The sequence below is a fragment of the Canis lupus genome, chromosome 1 (genome assembly GCF_011100685.1).
Source record: "Canis lupus familiaris isolate Mischka breed German Shepherd chromosome 1, alternate assembly UU_Cfam_GSD_1.0, whole genome shotgun sequence".
NCBI lineage: Eukaryota > Metazoa > Chordata > Mammalia > Carnivora > Canidae > Canis > Canis lupus.
Window position 1 is genome coordinate 108,279,886 of NC_049222.1, and position 22,363 is coordinate 108,302,248.

At 48.0% G+C, this 22,363-nt stretch overlaps 2 protein-coding genes across 3 annotated transcripts in view; one reads left to right on the forward strand and one right to left on the reverse strand.

The window, feature by feature from the left end:
- Positions 1-22,363, forward strand: part of MAMSTR (MEF2 activating motif and SAP domain containing transcriptional regulator) — a 46,853-nt gene that overhangs the window by 8,221 nt on the left and 16,269 nt on the right. The window lies entirely within an intron of this gene.
- On the reverse strand, positions 8,721-20,846 carry FUT2 (fucosyltransferase 2). 2 transcript variants are annotated; one of them, XM_038528347.1, is made up of 2 exons: positions 20,752-20,846; positions 8,721-11,869 (listed from the first exon to the last, which is right to left on the reverse strand). In XM_038528347.1, the coding sequence occupies exon 2, from the start codon at positions 11,865-11,867 to the stop codon at positions 10,848-10,850; it is 1,020 nt and encodes a 339-aa protein (XP_038384275.1). In that variant the 5' UTR covers positions 11,868-11,869; positions 20,752-20,846; the 3' UTR covers positions 8,721-10,847. The 2 variants fall into 2 exon arrangements, with proteins under 2 accessions (XP_038384275.1, XP_038384274.1); XM_038528346.1 differs by lacking the exon at positions 20,752-20,846 and adding an exon at positions 20,608-20,745.

Consider the following 22,363-nt stretch of genomic DNA (forward strand, 5'->3'; position numbering starts at 1 on the left):
CACGTGTCCCTACAGCCCAGTGTGGACGAAATACTGTACTCACTGAGACTTCCTATGAGCTGGACCTGGCATGGGAGACATGCTGGCAAATATGAATCACCATTATTAGCTGCTGATCCATGATTATTCTAGGTCCCCGATGTTGTAAACCCTGGCGGGCATTAGAGATTCACCACAGAACAGGCAAGGGAACAAGAGCACTTTACCACGAGGCAAAGGCAATCGGGTAGGATTTGTCATCCTCACTTTGCCCATGAGATTGTGGAAGACCAGAGGTGTGGGGAGCACTGTGCCCAATGCCACACAGATGAAAGGTGTTGGAGAGGCACTTTAAGTCAGGTTCATGAGTCCAGCTTGTGCCCTTGGAGTTGAAGAAATAGAGCCTCGGTCTCTACTCTGGTGAAGCTCAGACATTTGCACAAATAGAGTTCCAGTGTAGGGTGATGAGTGTTTTCACAGCAAAGGGGCTGTAACTCCTAGAAAGTACCAGAAGCCGTGGGGAAAAGACAGGGTGGTCAGAGGAGTGGCCTGGGGGAGGTCAAGACTGTGCAGAATTTGGGGCTGGAGGCCTGTGGCAGCTGAGGCCTGTGGGGGCCTTCTTGTCAAGCTGAAAATTGGTGCTCAAGGGGCGCCATCAGCCCTGGAAAGATTAAGAAGGGGTGTGGTGGGGCCTCGGTCTATCTCCATCTCTGCCTGACTCTGAGCTTGTGACTCTCTGTTCCCATCTCTCCTGTGTCCAGAGGAGATCAATCCCAGAGGGAGTCAGGGCTAGCGGGGAGTGGGTAAGGAATTCTCTGGTAGGTGGAGATTTGAAAGACATGCACAGGCTTGGGTCTTGGGTCGAGTGTGCACGTTTGAACCCAGAGACAGGGATCCCTGAGTGGCGCAGCGGTTTGGCGCCTGCCTTTGGCCCAGGGCGCGATCCTGGAGACCCGGGATCGAATCCCGCGTCGGGCTCCCGGTGCATGGAGCCTGCTTCTCCCTCTGCGTGTGTCTCTGCCTCTCTCGCTCTCTCTCTCTCTCTCTCTCTCTGTGACTATCATAAATAAAAAAAAAAAAAAAAAAAAAATGAACCCAGAGACAGAAGAGCTTGGACCCTACATTCCCCACCACCTGTCACCCAACCCTTCTCCAGACATTCGGTTGTTCCCTCCTGCCCCCAGGGAGAGGGCTGGGTTGCCCCCCAAGGTCTGGACCACAGTGGAGGCACAGGAAGATGGGGAGAGCAGCCCCAGGGGAGCCCCAGTGCCATGTTGCCATCCCCTGAGCTCAGCAGACACATGAGAAAGACCTAGAATATATTTGACAAATTACCCAAATTTTCAATTCATTTGATAGACGTATTCTCGAGAAGGATACATTGAGTAGACTGGACAATATATTTTATTTTATTTTTCTCTTTCTCCTCCTCCCCTTCCCCTTTCTGTTCCTCCCTCCCTCCCTGTCTGTGTTACCACATACCTAGTCTGCTGCTTCCAATCACTGACTTCCATTCGGCATTTTACCTCCACCTATTTTCCCTCTACGCACACCTTGAGGGGATGACCCCCTAGCATCCAACTCCACCAGCCATCCCAAGACCATCACCATCCATCATCACCACCACCACCACCACCATCATCATCGAGCACAGCCCTGTACAGAGCATGAAAGGATTTCCCTGGGAAACACCCCCAGGAGTGGATGATGCAGGGGCAGGTGCCACAATGGCTGAAAGTTTCATCTCTGGGGCCAGATCGATCTAGGTGGACTCATCTCTCCATCACTCTATGTGGCCTATAGCAACCAATTTAACCTCCCTGGCCTTAGTATTCTCATCTTTTTTTTTTTTTTTTTTTTAATTTATTTTTTATTGGTGTTCAATTTACTAACATACAGAATAACCCCCAGTGCCCGTCACCCATTCATTCCCACCCCCCGCCCAGTATTCTCATCTTTATGATGGGGACAAGAGCACTAGTTCTTTCTCCTTGGGGTTGACTGAGAAATAAATGAGTTAATGTATGCAGATCACTTAGAACCATGCCTGGCATAGGACAGGTCCGCATTAGGTTGTAGCAGTTGTCATTGACCCCTGGAATGGATTGACTTCCACTCCTCTGTTGCGTGGCTGCATCCATGTGTGGTGCCAAACCTGCGTTCAGACTTTGAGCCCAGCCCTTACCTGGCAGGGGACCCCAGACAAGCCCTTTCTCCTCTTTGCCCTCATAGAAGGCCTCACTCCTATGTATTTTCTCAAGAGAAATGGTAACTTGTGGGGTTTTGTTGTTGTTTTGTTTTTTGTTTGTTTTTTTAGCTTGTATTTATTTATTCATGATAGACACACAGAGAGAGGCAGAGACACAGGCAGAGGGAGAAGCAGGCTCCATGCAGGGAGCCTGACTCAGGACTCGATCCCAGGTCTCCAGGATCATGCCCTGAGCCAAACACAGACGCTCAACCACTGAGCCAGCCAGGTGCCCTAATAACCTATGTTTACACAGAGATTTATACACCAGTGTTGATAACAGCATTATTCACTATAGCCCCAAACTGGAAATAACCTGAGTACACATCAAATAAAGACACAGATTGATGACCCGTGGCACATCTGCACAGTGGAGTACTTCTCAGCGGTGAAAAGACTGGAAGTGATTGATTCCTGCAAGAATGTAGAGGAATCTCAGAAACATGATGAGAAATGAGAGAAACATGATGAGAAATGAGAGAAACATGATGATTCTTTAAAAATTAGGAGAGCATTTTCATCACCATTGAAAGAAACTCCATACCCATTAGCAATCACTGCCCATTTTTTTCCTCAAACCTCTCTTCCCTCCCCCTCGGCTTCCACTGATCAGTTGTCTCTATGGATTTGTCTACTCTGACGTTTCCTATAAATGAGATTATATGTGGCCCATTGTATGTGGCTTCTTTCACGCAGCATAATATTTTCATGCTGTTACAGGTTGTAGCAGTTGTTGGCACTTTGCTTTTCACAGCTGAATAATGTTCCATCGTATGGATCCGCCTCATTTTGTTTATCCCTTCATACGCTTGAGTTGCTGCGTGGTTTGGGCTGTCATGATCAGTGCGGCTGTGAAGTGGGTGAATATTGTTTAGAAATTGTATTTTCAGGGCACCTGGGTGGCTCAGCAGTTGGGCATCTGCCTTCGGCTCAGGTCATGATCCTGGGGTCCAGGATCGAGTCCCACATCGGGCTCCCTGCAGGGAGCCTGCATCTCCCTCTGCCTATGTCTCTGCCTCTCTCTGTGTCTCTCTCATGAATAAAAAAATAAAATCTTAAAAAAAAAAAAAAGATTTCCTGCGCTATAGCCAATAGTGATGAATACAAGGACATTCTCCGTAGCATTATTTGTAGTAGAAAAAAAAAAAAAGAGGAACCACAAAAATACCTTTAGTTGGAGTATGTATATATCATAATCAATGTCTACAATGGAATCTCTTGCAACTACCAAAGAGATCCGGAAAGATGTTTACTGCATAAAAGACTAATAAAGGAAAAGCAACTTGCTGAAGTTTGCTTAATTCCATATTTGCAAGAAATAAAAAAGATGAATAAACTTTATATTTATTTATTTTATTCTTAAAGATTTTATTTATTTATTCATGAGAGAGAGAGAGAGAAAGAGAGAGAGGCAGAGGGAGAAGCAGGCTCCATGCAGGGAGCCCGACGACGTAGGACTCGATCCTGGGTCTCCAGGATCACACTCTGGGCTGAAGGGGGCGCTAAACCGCTGAGCCACCGGCGCTGCCCAGATTTATTAATTTTAAAGTTAAGGTTTAGTAAAGGCGCCTGGTTGGCTCAGTCGGTGGAGCGTGCGACTCATGATAATGGATGGTGAGTTTGAACACCGTAGAGATGACTTAAATAAAAATTTAATTTAAAAAACCCTACAGGGATCCCTGGGTGGCGCAGCGGTTTGGCGCCTGCCTTTGGCCCAGAGCGCGATCCTGGAGCCCCGGGATCGAGTCCCACGTCGGGCTCCTGGTGCATGGAGCCTGCTTCTCCCTCTGCCTGTGTGTGTGTGTCTCTCTCTCTCTCTCTCTCTCTCTCTGTGACTATCATAAATAATAAATAAATACCCTACAAAAAAAGCATTTAAGGCTTAAATTTATGTTGTTTTTCTTTTAAAGGCTTGCTTTCACCCCCCCCAGATGGCTCGTTATTTGTTAAGAATCCATCTTTTCGCCACTACTTTGCAGAGCTACCCTCAACATATGTTAAATTACCAAATGGGTTTCTGTCTATTTCTGACATTTCTAGGCAGTGACTTGATTTTCCATATGCTAGGATCACATTGTTTTTATTTATTGAGGATTTTTTAAAAGACTTTATTTATTTATTTAAATAATAATTTAAATGAGAACACAAGTGAGCGAGAGCAGGAGCAGGGGGCAGGGCAGAGGGAGAAGCATATGCCCTGCTGAGCCCGGGGCCCCACAAGGGGCTCCATCCCAGGATCCCCGGGATGACAACCCAAGCCGAAAGCAGACGCTCAACCAACTGAGCCACTCAGGTGCCCCTATTTATTGAGGGTTAACATTATTTTAAAACATCTGCTAGAATCTGTCCTCCTCAGCACTCTTTCCTTTTGGAATATTTACAGTAGTTATTCTATTGCTTAACTTGTTTGTTTTTTGGTATAAAAAGAAGTTTCTGGCCCTAAAATAAAAACATGGGAGTCCCTTTATATACAGTATATGAAACCATGAAATTCTCCAGGGAGAACAAGGGGCCAGGGACAGAACCCTAGGGAGTGTCAGTACTTGAACATAATTTAAATGAAAACGAAAGAAAAGCAGCAGCTAGCATTCTACTGAAGTTTGGTTAAGTGAAGAAACTCCACAAAGCCACCAGAAACAACTCTCCACTTCCCTACTTTCTTAGGTGCTACAGTGGTTTCCAGGGCCACTGTAGCAAAGCACCCCAAACTCAGTGGCTTCAACAACAGAAATTGATTGTCTCAAAGTCCTGAGGCCAGAAATCTGATATAATCAGATGTCAGGCAGGGTCATTTCCTTGAGGGCCGTGAGGGGGATTTTGCTCCCTGCTTCTTTCCTAGCTCCTGGTGGTTTGCTGGAGAAATTGTTGGCATTCTTTGGCTTATAGATATGAGTCACTCTGATCTCTACCTTCACATGGTATGTTCCTTCTGTGTCTCTTTCAGGTCGTATGCCCAAATATCCCCTTTTCCTAAGTACAATCATTTTGCATTAGGATCCACCCTAAACTGACCTTATCTTGGCTACATTTACACAAATTCCACTTCCAAATAAATTACATTCACAGGTCCTGGGAGTCAGGACCAGGACTTCAACATAATCCCTTTTGGGAGACACAGTTCAGTTCATAACAGGTGCCATTCTAAGCAGACAAACCAGCCTCAAGTTCTTTATGAAATATTACTGCCCTCTCCCAGCTCAGGCCCCTCATGGCTTATAATATATAACAATGTATCTTTAAGATAATAAATAGCTGGGGTGCCTGGATGACTCAGTGGGATCGAGGCCAACATTAGGCTCTCTGCTTAGTGGGGAGCCTGCTTCTCTCTCTCTGCCTGCTGCTCTATCTACTTGTGCTCTCTGTCAAATAAATCAATAAAATCTTTTAAAAAATAAGATCATAAATATCTGAAGCATATGGACCAGATTAGTTTTACTCTGTCTGCAATTGATTTTAGAAAATCTGGAGAATGGAAGAAAAAAAAAAAAAAGGAAAATCTGGAGAATGGAGATGGTATGATGTCATGGAGGATGCAAGATACAGAATAGGAGACAGATGATATTGGTGTGTTCACTGGACCCCAAATAAAATTCTACACTAGATTATGAATCAGGTATCTTGTGATCATGCAGTTAAGAGCCAGGAATTAGTGAGGGGTCTCTAGGAAGATGTCCAGTTTATTAGTTTTTCTGTGGCTACTGGTTTTTTGTTTTTTGTTTTTGTATGTGTGTGTGTGTGTATTAGTTAAGAAACTAAGGTGCCTGGCTGGCTCAGCTGTTAGTATGTGAGACTCTGGGGTGTCTGATCTGGTGATTGTGAGTTCAAGCCCCATGTTGGCTATAGAGGTCACTTAAAAAAAAAAAAAGGAAATCCCCCTGAAGGGGGAATCATAAAAAAGGAAGGAAGGAGGGAGGGAGGGAGGGAGGGAGGGAAGGAAGGAAGGAAGGAAGGAAGGAAGGAAGGAAGGAAGGAAAAAGAAAGGAAAGAAACCTTTGCTCATCTCAATGTCATGAACCTTTCTCCCATGTTTTATTCTAGAATTAGGCTTTTAGTTTTCACGATTTGGTCTGTGATCCATCTTGAATTAATGTTTGTGAATCGTGTGAGGAAAGGGTCAAGTTCACTTTTTCCATGTGGATATTGGATTGCTTCCATTTATTGAGAAGCTCGTTCATCCTTCCACTGAACTCTTGATATTTTTGTCATAAATCAAGTGACCATATATATGTGGTCTATTTCTGAACTCTTCATTGGAGCCCATTTGTCTATCTTTTATGCCAGTACAACTTTGTCACAGTGACTTTAGCTTTATGGTAAATCTTTAAATCTGGAGATCTCACTGGTCTTTTTACCTCACTTCTGCCATGACTCCACTGGTCCACCATCATTGCTTGGTAGCAGTGAAACTCAGTTGAATTCATCCTTCAAGGCATATCTTCAAATATACTCTTTACATCATAGGTTTCTTATCATTGTGATACAGAATCTCTCTCTCTCTCTCTCTCTCTCTCACACACACACTTTATTTTTTAAGTAGGCTTGAACTCGACCCCAAGGTCAAGAGTTGGATGCTCTACCATCTGAGCCAGTCAGGTGCCCCAGTTTAGTTAGTGGTTTTTTTTTTTTTTCTCTTTTAAGATTTATTTATTTTAGAGAGAGAGAAAGAGAGAGCATGAGTTGGGGGGAGGGGCAGAGGGAGAGAGAAGCAGCCTCCTCTCTGAAGGAGCCCAACTCAGGGCATGATCACATGACCCTGAGATCATGACCTGAGAAATCAAGAGTTGGACACTTAACCAACTAAGCCACCCAAGCGCCCCTTAGTTTGTTTTATTTTTTAAAAAATTCTATTTATTTATTCATGAGAGACTCACAGAGAGAGAGAGAGAAGCAGAGGGAGAAGCAAGCAGACTCCATGCAGGGAGCCCAACATGGGACTCGATCCTGGGTCTCCAGGATCATGCCCCGGGCTGAAGCTGGCGCTAAACCACTGAGCCACCGCGGCTGCCCTCCTTAGTTTGTTTTAAAAGAGACTTTTGTAGGTGTCCAGGCAAAGATGGTAGTGACTTGGATAGAGTAGTGATGATAGATGAAGGAAAGAAGGTCTGATTCAGGGTAAGTTCTGAAGGTAAAGCTGACAGAACTTGCTGCTGGATGGAATGTGAAAGGAAGAATCAAGAGTAAGTTACGTTTTTGGTTGAAGTAAATAGTGCCATTTACTGAGATGGAGAGGGGCAGGGAAAGATTTGGGTGGTTGAAATTGAGGGGACATATTGTCATGGCCATCTTTGGAAATGACAACCATGATGTTGTTTTAATTTACCAGCATGTAAAATGTGCCTTCCCCCAGTACATTTGCAATGTACACTGAAAGAGAGAATACCAGATTTATAAGCAAATTAATTAAGGACTTATTTAAAGACTTTATTTGAGAGAGAGAGAGCATGTGAGCGCAAGCAGGGGGAGAGGCAGAGAGAGAGAGAAAGGGAGAAGCAAACTCTCTACTGAGCAGGGAGCCTGATGCAGGGCTTGATCCCAGGCCCCTGGGTTCATGACCTGAGCCGAAGGCAGATGCTTAAAGACTAAGCCACCCAGGCACCCCTATTTATTTATTTTTACATAGCAGAATCTGGTCCAGCAACCATCACCCATTCTAGCTGTATAAAAACAGACTGGGGGTACCTGGCTGGCTCAGTGGGTAGAGCATGTGACTCTTGTTCTCAGGGTCATAAGTTCAAGACCCATGTTGGGCATGGAGCCTACTTTAAACAATTTTTTATTTTTTATTTTTATTTTTTTAATTTTTATTTATTTATGATAGTCACAGAGAGAGAGAGAGAGAGAGAGAGAGAGAGAGAAAGGCAGAGACATAGGCAGAGGGAGAAGCAGGCTCCATGCACCGGGAGCCTGACGTGGGATTCGATTCCGGGTCTCCAGGATCGCGCCCTGGGCCAAAGGCAGGCACTAAACTGCTGCGCCACCCAGGGATCCCCAACAATTTTTTAAAAATTAAAATCAGACTGGGAATTTGAGTTAAATAGAATTATTGAGGGAGAAACCTATCTGTGGCACCCCATTCCATGGGTACTAAGCCAACAGAAAGAGATTCCCGGGGGATCCCTGGTGGCTCAGTGGTTTCGTGCCTGCCTTTGGCCCAGGGCATGATCCTGGAGTCCCAGGATCGGGTCCCACATCGGGCTCCCTTCATGGAGCCTCCTTCTCCCTCTCTGTCTGTGTCTCTGTCTCTGTGTGTGTGTGTGTCTCTCATAAATAAATTAATAAAATCTTTTTTAAAAAAAATTAAGAGATTCCAAAAGAACCATCTGGAAAGATGGTGGAGGCTTGCAAGATATGAAGTAGTCAGTCACTGGAGCACAAATATTCTGGGGTATGTGGATGGGTTGTTCTTGAAATTGAGTGTGACCACTTGATTTGCTTCAGCCACTGAAATGTGAATGGCAAAACTTTTTCCCCATATAATCATTTTCAGAGCATCTTCCCAGTCCTTATGTTCTTTTATTACCTTCTTATCAGACCAACTTCCTTACAAACATGGTGGCCATGTTGTATTATGTGACCTTCTGCATGCCCTCAGATAATTGGCCCGTGGTGAATGGTTGACTCAAACATCCATCTGATTGGGGTATCTGGATTGTCTCTTTAAGGATTGTGACACTGGCAGAGAAGTATTAGGAGTCTCTGTTGAGCCCTTGAAATGAGACCTCTAAGCTTCTACCATTACCTCCTTGGCCCACTGCCACTTTTCGCTAGGAATGTTACAGTAGCCCTCTCCCTGGTTCTGCCTCCACTCTTGTCCCTATAGCCCTTCCTCCACATAGCAGCCAGAGTAGTCCACATAGCAAATCCGACTGTGTTACTCCCCTAATTTAGACCCTCTAATGGCTTCCCCTTGGTCTTAGAATAAAACCCAAAGCCCTTGCCATGGTCCGCAATGCCTTTCATGGTCAACCCTGCTAACTTCTCTCCTACATTCTCTCCTACATGTGTTCCAGCCACACTGGCCTTGTTCCACTCTCATGTAGCACTAGATTCCCCCTGCCACAGGGCCTTTGCACGTGGGATCTCAAGTCAGGTGCAGAAGTTCATGTTTTAGTTCATGCCAAAATCATGAAAGTGTCTGCAAATAATAGAGAATTATTGACTTAGTGTATCTATGGCTATATCACAGATATCCCCAAACTTCACAGCATAGAGCAATCATATTGTTATGCTCACAGAATTCATGAATCAGGAGTCAGGTTAGGACTTCTCTCTGCAACATGTCATCAGGAACCTCAGCTGGATGCTAAGGCTGACTTGAATGACCCATAGAATCATATCTGATACCTACACCGAATGATTTGAAGTCGACCTCAGCTAAGACTGTTTATTGTAGCACCCACCCATGGCCTCTGAGTGGGGTTGGGCCTCCTCATAGCATGGTGGCTTCTTACATGATGCTAATGATTGAGTGTTCCAGTAAGCAAGATGAAAGAAAGCATGTGATGCAGAAGTCCAAGCTATCCTGCAGGACAGGCCACATGCAGGAGATCAAGATGCTCCACTTGAACTCCACAAAAATGCACTTGCGTGAGGCATCAGTCAACACTGCATGGAGCAGAAAGCCACTCAACTGACCCATAGGATTGTGGGAAATAAGAAATGGCTGTCATTGTAAGCTGCTATATTTTGTTAACCCAACCTTTGCTAGCAGAGATCCTGTTGGTTACATTCACCACAACAAACGTTTACAAAGAAGAAATGGACTCTCTTCAAGGTCACTGAGCCATGCTGGTCTCTGAGTTCTCACCAGGAACCATCCTAGGCCCTAGGAAGCCAGCATTGCAGAAGTGGGGTGGGTGGTCTTAGATGTACACAAGCTACTTGCCAGTAGGGCGGTGCTCTTATAAAAGTTGCTGAAATGGTCCCAGGTCTGGGCAGGCTAACTAGAAAACAGTGAGCCCCCTGGGTGGACACAGTCCTAAGGACACATGGCTTGGAGAGTAGGCTGTTGGCTCTACTTGAGCCTCACTTGCCTCCTTGGTCAGTTGCCTTTGTGTAGTGAACAACCTGCACAATTTAAGGCTTCTGTTTTATGTGGGCATGTGAGACACTTCCAGTCAATGAGATATGTATGTGTGGGAGGCAGTTGCTGGAGGGCTTTGGAATCTTTCCCTCACTCTTCTAAAGGGATGCAAGAACGAACCTTTTTTGTTGTTGTTGCTTCATGAAGAGATTGTTTGCATGTGACACCTGGCTATGTGGCAGCCCTTTTGGACCATGAGGGAGCCAGCTGGTCTGAGAGCTGATGGCAGTTGAACAACCTGGATGGAACTGGAGTCACCAATGACACTGCTTGGCGGCTGACTTAACTAACCCCAGAGGTGCACTGCCTCCAGTCTTGTGTAAAACACATAAATATGTTATTTAGTTCAGGTCCCAGCAGAGTCACAAAAAAACAAACAAACAAACAAAAACCAAACAAAAAAAAATAAATACGTTATTTAAACAAGTCAGTTGTGACTTCTGTTACTTGCCGCCCAAAGCATTATGATGCCAGTGGGTAGTGTCCTGGTACATGTAACAATACCAGCAAAGGAGGAGGTGCCAAGCGCAGCTAACATCAGTGCTTGAGTAGTGGGGAGAGGTCAGCTGCGATGCCCACCCACTCGGGCAGGAAGGCTGCCTCTGGCTTAAAGATTTTGAGGAAGGGGGAGTCGGGCAGCGTGTAATTGGCCAGGTAGATGGTCTCTCCACCGGCAAGGTAGGCAGCCCAGATCCCGAATGTCCCAATGGTCATGATGGTGTGGTTGCACTGGGTAAGCAATGCAAAATCCTTGGCTGGTGAGCTCTCGATGCCATTGCCCGCGAACACCACATCACCGCGGGAGGAGTTGATGTTCTGCCGACACCAGGCCATGCCATTGCTGGTGACCACAAAGATGGGAGAGTTGTAGCGAGTCCGGAACCAGTCCAGAGCCTGCTCTAGGTACCGCTGGTCGGCAACCACGCCCTTCCACACGTTTGGCATGACCTGCACGTAGTCCCCCCGGCGCACGTGGACCCCCACGAAGGTGCCCGGCTGTCTTCCGTTCACCTGCAGGCCCCGCAGAAACTTCTGAGCCTCCTCCCGCACGTGGTCGTGCAGGGTGAACTCCCGCAAGATCTCATGGCGGAGGTGGTGGTAGAAGGTCCAGGAGCAGGGGTAGCCGGTGAGGCGCACGTACTCCCCCGGGATGTGGCGGTACTCCTCCTCCATCCAGTCGTTCAGGTGGTAGTTCTGCCACGGGATTTTGCTGGCCGTGGTGCCGTGCAGGACGGGGAGGGTGATTCTGAAGATGGGGGCCAGCGTGCTGTGCATCTCGGCCGGGATGAAGGCCGGCCGCCCGTTCATCTTGGCCAGGGCGTACAGGGTGGCGTACTCACCCATCTGGTTCCCCAGGCGGCCAATTGCATTGATCGTCCACATTCCCCTGAGCGGGGGGCTCGTGGGGCTTTCTGTCGGCGCCAAAACCAGTGTCTCAAACTCCCACGTGGGTTGAATCTTCGCTAGCCGCTGCTGAAGGTGAAATATAGTGGAAGCCGTGAAGACAAAGAGGATGAAGTGGACCATGGGGAAGAAAGACACCTGACTGCTGAGCATGGCTGTCAAGGAAGGGAGAGCAGGGAATGTTAGCTCGGGGGATGGAGGCCCCGGGGCGGTGTGTCAATGTGCAGATATTTTGTGGTTGTCTGCGCAGGTGGCTTTACTCTGTGTGTAAAGGGGTGTGAATACTCAGGTACAAGTGTGCAGGTATGTCTCTAGAGTGTATGCTATGGGGATGTGTTTACATTGGGTTCAGATGTTCCAGTTTACATATGTAGATAAATATTGTGTGTATTCACACATGGCACGTGCATTGTATGAGTGTGCATATGGGTACCTGTACATTGTATACACATATGGGTGTGTGTGAATTTGTGTACATAGAATGGACATGTGTACATTGTATTGTGTGAATGTGTATATATGGTGTACGAGTGTGTACTCTATACACAGTGTGCACGTGTATATATATACACACACGCATACTTATATATTATGTATATATACAATGTATGTTTGAATGTGGGTGTTTATAGCCTGAATATACATCCAAGGGTGCCTATATATAGGGAGTACAAGTGTACAAACCTACTATTTACTTGGGAATCCTGTTTCTAGAGATGTCCATCTTTGCATGCCTTGCCTATCTATATTCCCTTTGAAGGGAAATTGCCCAACTCATCACAAATTCCACCACTTGACCTGCCTACCCTTCTGGCCATAGCCAGATGGACCTGCGATAAGCACTGGTCTCCACAGTGGCTTTCCCATTTTTTGGTTATGATAAGTTGTAGGTTGGCTCTAAAAGATGAGTTGGCCGATTCTCTCTTGAATATTGTTACTAAAAGGTCATAAGGCAATTGGCAGGTGAGAGTTTGTTTTCCTCCTCTCAGACAACTGGGTGCCTAACATCCAGTTGAATTCAACAATTCAATTCAATTTTGACATTGCCTACTTAGATTTAGTATCAGATCCGACAAGTTATTTTTTTTAAAGGAAAGTTTTTTTTAAAGATTTTATTTATTTATTCATGAGACACACACACACACACACACACACAGAGAGAGAGAGAGAGAGAGAGGCAGAGGCAGGCTCCATGCAGGGAGCCCAATGTGGGACTTGATCCTGGATCTCCAGGATCACACCCCAGGCTGTAGGCGGCGCTAAACTGCTGCGCCAGCGGGGCTGCCCAGATCCAACAAGTTAAAGCGTTCGGCACCACTTCACACACCAACTGCAAGTCCTGAGCCATTCATACTTCTTACTAATATTATAAATTGGGGGCTCCAATGACCCCCTCCTTAGGTTTGATCATTTGCTATAATGGCTCACAGAATTTGGAAAGGCACTTTACTTACATTTACCAGTTTATTGTAAGAGAAACAAATAACCAGAAGAAGTACAATAGGGTAAGATCCAGAAGGAGCTTCTGTCCCCATGGATTTGAGGTAGTCCACCTTCCTGGCTCATGGGTGTGTTACCAACTCAGAGGCTCTCTGAAACCCACTTAAGGGGTTTTATGGAGGTTTCATTATGTAGACATGATTGATTAAATTATTGGTCACTGGTGATTAACTTAATCTTCAGTCCTTCTACCCTCCCCAGAGGTTGGGAGCTGGAGATGAAAGTTCCTTTATATATATATATATATATATATATGATTTTATTTATTTATTCATGAGAGAGAGAGAGAGAGACAGGTAGAGACACAGGCAGAGGGAGAAGCAGGTTCCATGCTGGGAACCCAACATGGGACTCAATCCCAGGTGTCCAGGATCACACCCTGGGCTGAAGGTGGTGCTAAACCACTGAGCCACCCAGGCTGCCCTGAAAGTTCTAATCTCTTCATCAAGCTTGGTCTTTCTGATAATCAGATACTGAAGCTTTGTAGGGGCCTGTGAAGAGTCACCTCATCAGGGCAAAAGACACTCCTATCACCCTATCACTCACGAAATGCCAAGGATTTTATGAGTCATGTGCCAGAACTAGGGACAAAGACCGAATATTATTGTGTGAGACCATAGCAGGTGATGCTGAGAAAGTAGGGGTTGGAGTGGCTGCGACATGTCAGATGCAGCCTGAAGCAGAGGCAGTCAGTAACTAGGAGATGCTTGAAGAGATGTGCAGAAACTTAAGAGAACTGACCAAGAAAACCCAGAGAAAAATTTCTTTATATTCAAACAAGTATACAACCTATTCTTTTAACTCTGGTTACAACAGAAATAAGTTCCAGGAGTGGGGTGGTCGCTTTGAACAGACCTTCTGAGAACACAGCATTTACTGTAGTATCATAGGAAGTAGGGGGCATTGAAGATTCCCCATTCCAGGACATAAAACTTGGACCAGTGATTTGTAGAGTGAAGTAGTTAATTAAGTTCCTTCTTGAGACCCCTGGAACAAAGGCCCCAAAAGGCCTTGAAGATATGGTTGTTGAGGATAAGCAAGACAGTTGAAAGTAAAAAAAAGCAGGGGATGAATTGGTTCTGTCTCCCCCATTATGTGGCTAAAAGCCAGTAGGGACAAACAGAACCGAGCATTGCTTAGGATGATCACAGTTAACACTTTATTATTGCTGAAGATTGCATCCATAAATTATTGAGGTCATTCTGCAATCTAGGCTGGAAAACACCTGGACCGTGTTGCCAGAGTAAAAGTCCAGGTTTGGCCACTGATCAACTTTGGAATTGGAATAATGAGAATGGGGATATATGAGAGGAGTCAAAGGAATGAGACACTTCTGCTTCCCCAGTTCTTTCACAGACTTCCCTCTTCCTTCCCTGTGAATATGAGGTTCCCACCCATTCTTTTTTTTTTTTTTTTAAGATTATTTATTTATTTATTCATGAGACACAGAATGACAAAGAGAGAGGCAGAGACAAAGGCAGAGAGAGAAGCAGGCTCCGTGATGGGAGCCCAACATGGGACTTGGTCCCGGGTCTCCAGGATCAGGCCCTAGGCCGAAGGCGGCACTAAACCACTGAGCCACCTGGGCTGCCCAAGGTTCCCACCCATTCTTTTTTTTTTTTTTTTTTTAAGATTTTATTTATTTATTAATGAGAGAGAGCAGCAGAGGGAGAAGCAGGCTGCATGCAGGGAGCCTGACGTGGTGCTAAACCGCTGAGCCACCCGGGCTGCCCCCCACCCATTCTTTTTAAAACTTTTCCTCATGAGCAGGCTTTAATTGAAGCATATCCTGGAGGCTCTGCACAAAGGTAGATTAGAGATGAAATGCTTCTGGGTGACTTGGTCCAGGGCTTGTGTTCCTGGTCAAAATACCGAACCAAGTGGCCATTAAGAAGAACACCAGGGCTAAATCAAGCAGTATGTGACCTCTTTCAACCTGGGAAGCTGCCAGAAGCTATGCAGGTATGGTGCTTTATGATTAATTATAGCTGATAAAAGTTGGCACAGGACTTAATATAGCAATATCCCTGTTTCTAAGTCACTGCCGACCTCATAACCCATTAAGATCACATGCATTATCTTTCTGGAAGAAATTCAGGCTTGTCAACTAGATGCCTAGATTTGAGTTGAACCAATTCAGGTGGAGGGGTCTGGGCCCCTGGGTCATCACCAGATGTTGAGCCTAACCAGAAATGAACTCCTGGGTGGTACAATCTCCTCCAGCTCCCTTCAACTTGAATGAAAGGAGCCAGAGAGGTTGGATTTGCTGAATAAAATTCACTGTACAGTTCAGCTGATGCTCAGGAGATTCGCAGTCTAACTAGTCAAAAGTTCCAGATTCCTTCCTCATCACCACTGAAAGTAAAGCCTCTGTTCCAGAAGCCCAATATGGAATGTGCTTCACTCAGTGACTGAGAGGACTCAGCTCAGTGGCTAAGTGCACACACTCTGGTCGCAGGCTGTTGATTGCAGGCTCCACACTCATTAGCTATAGTGATTCTGTGTGAGTAACTTCACCTTTCTGAGGATTAAAACTACCTGGCTGGAGGATAAAAACAATACTTTTTAATATTATCATATACAAAACAAAGAGCATTGTCCTGTGTGGGCTCTGGGCCAGCGACCAGTGGCTTTCCACTTTTCATATTGGGTGTGTCAGTAATGGCCACATCTAGCATTTAGGTCATAGAATGTAGCCCCATATCATCAGATGTAGATATGCTGGATCAAGCTGACTTTGAGGATTGTCCCTCTGTGGAGTGGGCGACTATGTGTGATTCTACTAGTTAACGTTTGATTTTTTTTTTAATGGAGTTGAGGGTATGAGATAAAACATGTGTGATGGCAATCAAGGGATGGATTGTATTAAGATAGTACATTTTTGCTCATCCAACCCACAGACTTTGTGTGTTATTTGTTGGATCGTGTCTTTCTACAAAAGGTATATTGGAATCCTAACTCCTGATGCTACAGAATATGACGTTATTGGGAGACACATCTTTACAGAAGTGACCAAGTTAAAACAAGGTCATCCTAAGGTGGATTCTAATCCAACAGGATTGGTATCTTTATAAAAAAACTAAAACACAGCCCACAGTATCATAAGATATTGGTCCAAGGCTGGTCTATTTATTGTCGGTTCATGATGTGTGAGCATGGTGGTGGTTCAAGAGGCTAATCTGTATCAAGTAGATTCTCTCCCTTGGGAATTTGAAGTAAGAAGCACAGAGAGGGTGGTTGGTTGGCACCAGCCAACCAGCTGGTGGAGTGTAGGCTTGGCAACTAAAGGGACTGTTAGAGCCCATGTGCAGCCATGGTAAGCCATATCTAAGGTGGACCAGAAAAATCCATGAGTACAGTGAATTCGACCCTGAGAATAAAAAGAGGATACTGAGGGAGAGATGGAAAATATCATTGTGTCCCTGATGGCTTCTCGGTTCCTGTTTCAAGGCCACTTGCAACATACATTCCTGTCCAGATCCCAACAGGGGTCTTCAAGACCCTGCCCTGACTCTGGATAGAAGGACCTCTCTGGAGACTGGGAAGCAGGAGGAAGTGGGGAGAGGGGACACCCAAGGGAGGAGGAGGGAAGGCTCCCTGTGGAGTGGCCTTGTATGCTCTTCCCACTTCTTCTAGATGTTTCTCTCTTCCTTTCTCCAATGAGACCGTGAGCATTTGAAGGGCACAGAGTAGACTTGGCTCCTCTGTCCAGTTCCGAATTTGCCAAGCACAGGATGTGGGACAACAGAGGCCAAGGGGAATGCTTATGGGAAGGCAGAAGGATGGAGGGAGGGAGGAAGGAAGGGAGGAGGGAGGCGATTGATGGAAAAAGAGACAGGAAAAGATAAAGAGAGGGAACTAGACAGAAAGACAGGGACAGAACCAGAGAGAGAGAGAGAGAGAGAGCAGGAGAGACAAACAGGAATAGAAAAACCACAGGAGAGACAGAGTGAGAGAGAAGAGAGGGAGAGGGGTGGCTCAGTCGTTTAAGGGTCTGCCTTCAGCTCAGGTCATGATCTTGGGGTCCTGGGATGGAGCCCTGCATCCACTCCCTGCTCAGTGGAGCCTGCTTCTCCCTCTCCCTCCACTGCTCCCCTTGCTTGTTCTCTCTCTCTCTGTCAGATAAATAAATAAAATCTTAGGATGCCTGGATGGCTCAGTGGTTGAGAGTCTGCCTTCGGCTCAGGGCATGATCCCGGAGTCCTGGGATCCAGTCTCGCATTGGGCTCCCTGTATGGAGCCTGCTTCTCCCTCTGCCTATGTCTCTGCCTCTCTGTGTGTGTCTCTCATGAATAAATAAATAAAATCTTTAAAAAAAGAGAGGGAGAGCAGGCAGGATGGATCTTCGTGCACTCAGTCCAGCTCTGGCCCCTGTGTTGTCTCAATTCTGGGTCTCCCAGTGAGTCCCTGTGGGGATCATTCAGTCCCAGTGTCCTGATCACACACACAGCTCTGTGAAGGAAGGGACAGTGTCGGTCTTACTCCCTTGGTATCCCCTGCAGCCCCCAGACATGGGGCTCTACACATAGTAGGCGCTTAGGAAATGTATGCAGAAGGAATGTGGGTCTGTCTCCACCTGTCAAAACCCAGTCACGGGCAGCCCGGGTAGCGCCGCCTTCAGCCCAGGGCATGATCCTGGAGACCCAGGATCGAGTCTCGTGTCAGGCTCCCTGCATGGAGCCTGCTTCTCCCTCTGCCTGTGTCTCTGCTTCTCTCTCTCTGTGTGTCTCTCATGAATAAATAAATCTTAAAAAAAAAAGAAAGAAAGAAAGAAAGAAAGAAAGAAAGAAAGAAAGAAAGAAAGAAAGAAAGAAAGAAAGAAAGAAAGAAAGAAAAAGACCCAGTCAGGCTCCAGCTGTTGCTTTTCCTCCTTATAGCAAGTGTCTGCCAAAGTCTCCCTGCCTTGACTTCCTCTCTCTCTTTTTAAAGATGTTATTTATTTGAGAGAGAGAGAAAGAGAGAGAGAGAGAGACCACTTCAGGGGGTAGGGGTGCAGAAGGAGAGGGAGAGGCTGACTTCCCGCTTAGCCGGGAGGCCTGACTATGTGGGACTCCATCCCAGGACCCCCTGAATCATGACCTGAGCCAAAAGCAGACCCTTAAACGACTGAGCCACCCAGGTGCCCATCCCTTTTTGGTTTTGAATCCATTTCCTGGCACCAAGTGAAGAGATGAATTTTGGAAGTATGACCTTCACAATCAAACCTCTTAATCTCTGGGCTGGCCCTGAATATCCCCTTGAAATTTGTTTACAGCAGACAGACAGACAGACAGACAATAAGGCTAGTTTTGCTTGGGTTAAAAAGGCAGAATGTATTAGAACAGCGCCTCTCAGCTTTCTTGGTGGTTCCCTCCTTCCTCACTCAGGAAGAGGGACGGTCCACTGCTGAGGGGCCTAAGGGAAGCACCTGCAGATTTTGACCCCCTGTCCTTGAGCAAGGCTGTGGGGAGAGGAGGCAGGGAGGCTCACATGGCAAAGGAAACCCAGTGTCTGGGAGTGGGGGCAGATCTGGAGAGAAGCTCAGGGGGGCCAGGGGGCAGCCATTAGCCTCATATTGGCTGCAGGACCTTGACTGAGGGCCTTTCCCTCTGAGTGCTGTTATCCAAAAATTGGGGATAATAATACCTCTTCCCCAGGCTGTGTGGGCACAATAGGGATTAGGAAATCTGAAGTGAATGCTTAAGAGCATGGGCCAGGCCTGCAGCTCGGTGTAGACATGCCTATTTGAAAGCAAAGGCAAAGTGAGGCTCAGAGACTCATCAGAGAGGAGTCTGGGGGACAAGCGTGGGGAAAGGCCAGGGCTGGGGCACAGAGGGGGCACAAGGAGATTGGGAGAGCAGCTGGCCCGCCTGACCTCCATAAGGAGATTGGGAGGATGCCACAGCCAGCAACCAAGAGCTGGGAGTCTGGAAAGCTTTGCTGCTTGGAGTGAGTGGGATCTCCCCCTAGTCCTGGAGATCCGGAAGCCCACCTCCTTTCCTCATTCCCCACAGCTGCATAGGGCACTTCAGGACAGCCGAGGAGGGAGGGGCAAGATCGAGTCCCTTGGCAGGGGTCCCTCAGGCACTCGCAGGAGGACAGACTAGAAAGGGGGCCCCGTTTTCAAAAGAGGAGCCCAGCTTGCAGGTCCCTTGGAAAAATGGGGCCACCCATATCGGCCCATTATTTCTTTTAAACTCTGTCTCAGGGCAGCCCTGGTGGTGCAGCGGTTTGGAGCCACCTGCAGCCTGGGGTGTGATCCTGGAGACCTGGGATCCAGTCCTACATCGGGCTCCCTGCATGGAGCCTGCTTCTCCCTCTGCCTGTGTCTGCCTCTCTCTCTCTGTGTGTCTATGAATAAATAAATAAAATCTTAAAAATAAATAAAAATAAATAAACTCTGTCTCAGATCCCAGGCCAAGCCTCATCCCCTCTGTCCTGTCCTCTCCCCTCTGGAGCCTGGTCCAGGGCTCCTTGCATCCCCCACACCCCATCTGTCCCCTACCCCCAGAGCTGGCCGGCCCCTCTTCAGCTTAAAGCCTTCCCATGGCTTCCCATCCCCACCCAGCCAGGCTTTGCCACCAAGAAATAACTCCCTCTCCCACGTCCCCAGGCCCAGGGGTCACACCCTATAATTTGGGTGTCTGGTTCCCCCCGCTCTGAAATCCCCTCCCTCCCTCTTCCCAGCCTCTCCTCCAGGTAATCCCAGATCACCCAGCTCGGTCCCCTCCCTACTGCTCTGAGCACTGCAGGTGTGTCCTGTCCTTCCCTCCACCCGGAATTCACACTGTAAGCAGGTCTCGGGGCAAGAGCTTGGGCACAAATGTGAGGCCACCACTCTGAAGCCGCCAACTTGATTCTCAGGACTGGAACGGAAGGGGTACTCCGGAGCCAGGGGGCCCGGGGGGCCCAGGGGCACCTGGGGGTGGGGGGGCCTCTGAAGACCCCTGAGTCCGGTGGTTGAGTCCTAAGTCCGTCCCGGAGGTAGGGGAGCAGACCCCGAGAAGCAAACAGGAAACTCGAGTCCAACAGGCCCTGCCCCTGGCCTTTGGTGTGCAAAGTGATTCTCAGGTAGGTTCCAGGAAACTGGCGACCGGAGGGAGGGAGGTGGCTGCCTGGGGCGGGGGAGGGGACCGCGGGAGTGATAGGGGTGGCTGGACCTCAGGTACCAGATCGGCCCGGAGGGAAGGGGAGGGGAGGGGAGCCCAGCGGGGGCGGCGGCTGAGGGGTAGGGGCAGGGGTGGTGGGCTGTGACGGATGGCCCTCTGCTCCTGGAGCCCCGGGGCGGGGGCATCCCAGAGGGGACCCCGGAGTTCAAGCGGGTCCCAGCTCCAGTACCGTGCGCACGCGCGCGCGCTCTCGGGGGTCGTGGAGAGACCCCCCCCCCCGGCGCCCCCTCCTCGCCGTCTCTCACCTGGTTCCGGCTGCGGGAATGGGGAGCTGACGGCGAGGTTGCTCTGCGAGCAGATCGGGGTGCTCCCTCCCCTGAGGACGACTCTACGCTCAAAAATCAGAACCGCCCAGCACCCGAGTCCGGAGGACCCCGCCCAGGACCTACCTGGCTCGGGGCGCCGCGGGGAGGTGCGGGGCTGGGCTTCTGCGGCCAGGTGTGCCCCGAGCCACTCCTCCCTCCCCCACGTGACTGTTGGGATACTGGCCTGGAAGGCCGACCCGAGGAGGAAGAAGAGGGGGAGGAGGGAGAAGAGGAGGGGGGAGGAGGGAGAGGAGGAGGGAGAGGAGGAGGGAGAGGAGGAGGACTCCTTCCCCCTGGGCCAGGCTCTTCCAGACTTGGGCCCCCTCAGGGTCCTACTTTTATTGATTTTGGCAACAACTAGCATTTCCGTGCCTAGCAGCCTCAGCCCATCTTCAAAATTCGGTGAGGTGGACACTCAGCAGCGACCCTCTGAGCAGCGCTGCGGTACCGAGTGGAGATAGCAGGACACAGGCAGGAATGATCGCACCAGGTCACACAGCTAGAAAGTCCGAGAAGCTGGAGATTGAAACCAGACAAGCCAGAATCTTGGAAAACACCTGGCAAATACCAGCTCGTCTCATTTTCCCTTATCTTACAAAAGATTCTCAAGAAATGAGAATCCCCTAACAGTACATTAGAGGGACAGCCTATGCCTGTCTGCCGCTGCCAAAATCAAATGTCAGATCAAGGAGGAATTTTGCGGGCACCTCCAGAGCTCCCAACAATCCTAACACCGAAAGAGGGGACAAGCAGCAACTCCTGGGCCCCGAGTGAGGCGACAGGAGGCTCGCTGCACCGCCTCTGAATCTCACACTCCACATCTTCACTGCAGAAGAGGAATCTGAATCTGAACAAGCCTCTCCGGGTGATGGCCAGCTCTCAGAAAACAGGAGGACAGGGACGCCTGGGTGGCTCAGCAGTTGAATGTCTGCTTTTGGCTCAGGGCATGATCCTGAGGTCCTGGGATCGAGTCCTGCATCCGGCTCCTTGCTTGGAGCCTGCTTCTCCCTCTGCCTGTGTCTCTGCTTCTCTCTCTCTCTCTTTCTCTCTCTGTGTGTGTGTCTCTCATGAATAAATAAATAAAATCTTTAAGGAAAAAAAGAAAAGAAAACAGGAGGACAGAGTTGCCAGTGAATCGACACCACAAGGGTGCCATAAGCCAAGTCCAGAATGTGGAACAATCTGCAGGACCACATGACCCAGCTTCCCCAACATTGGAGAAAAAGGAGGAAAAAAAAGAAAAAAGAAAAGCAAGGGGAACCTTATAACATACACAAAGCAGATCCTAAGCTCAGAAATGCATAAATAGATTTTTTTGTAACCTATATGGATGTCTGACAGGTTAGCCAAAAAGTCACCGGGATGCAGGACACGGCTTCACAGTGTAATATTTAGCAGCCTCAGTACTCAGTCACTAAATGCTGTGGTAACATCGGACAACCACAAGTAAAAATGCCCTGCGGATGCCCAGAATGCCCCCCACCCGGGACAGGGCTCCCCAGCTGAGGGCTGCTGTTCTACTCCTTTAGCGCTCCTGCTGGAGGACCAGGGGTGGGTGAATGCTTAACCAGCAATCTGGGGTAGGGGGGTGGGGGGTTGGGGCAGTGGGGAATCCCTGCTTGGTAGCATTTGCCACTTTCTGTGGGGTAAAGACTCCACCCTCACCCCCAGCCAATTTCAAGCAACCAACCGCTCA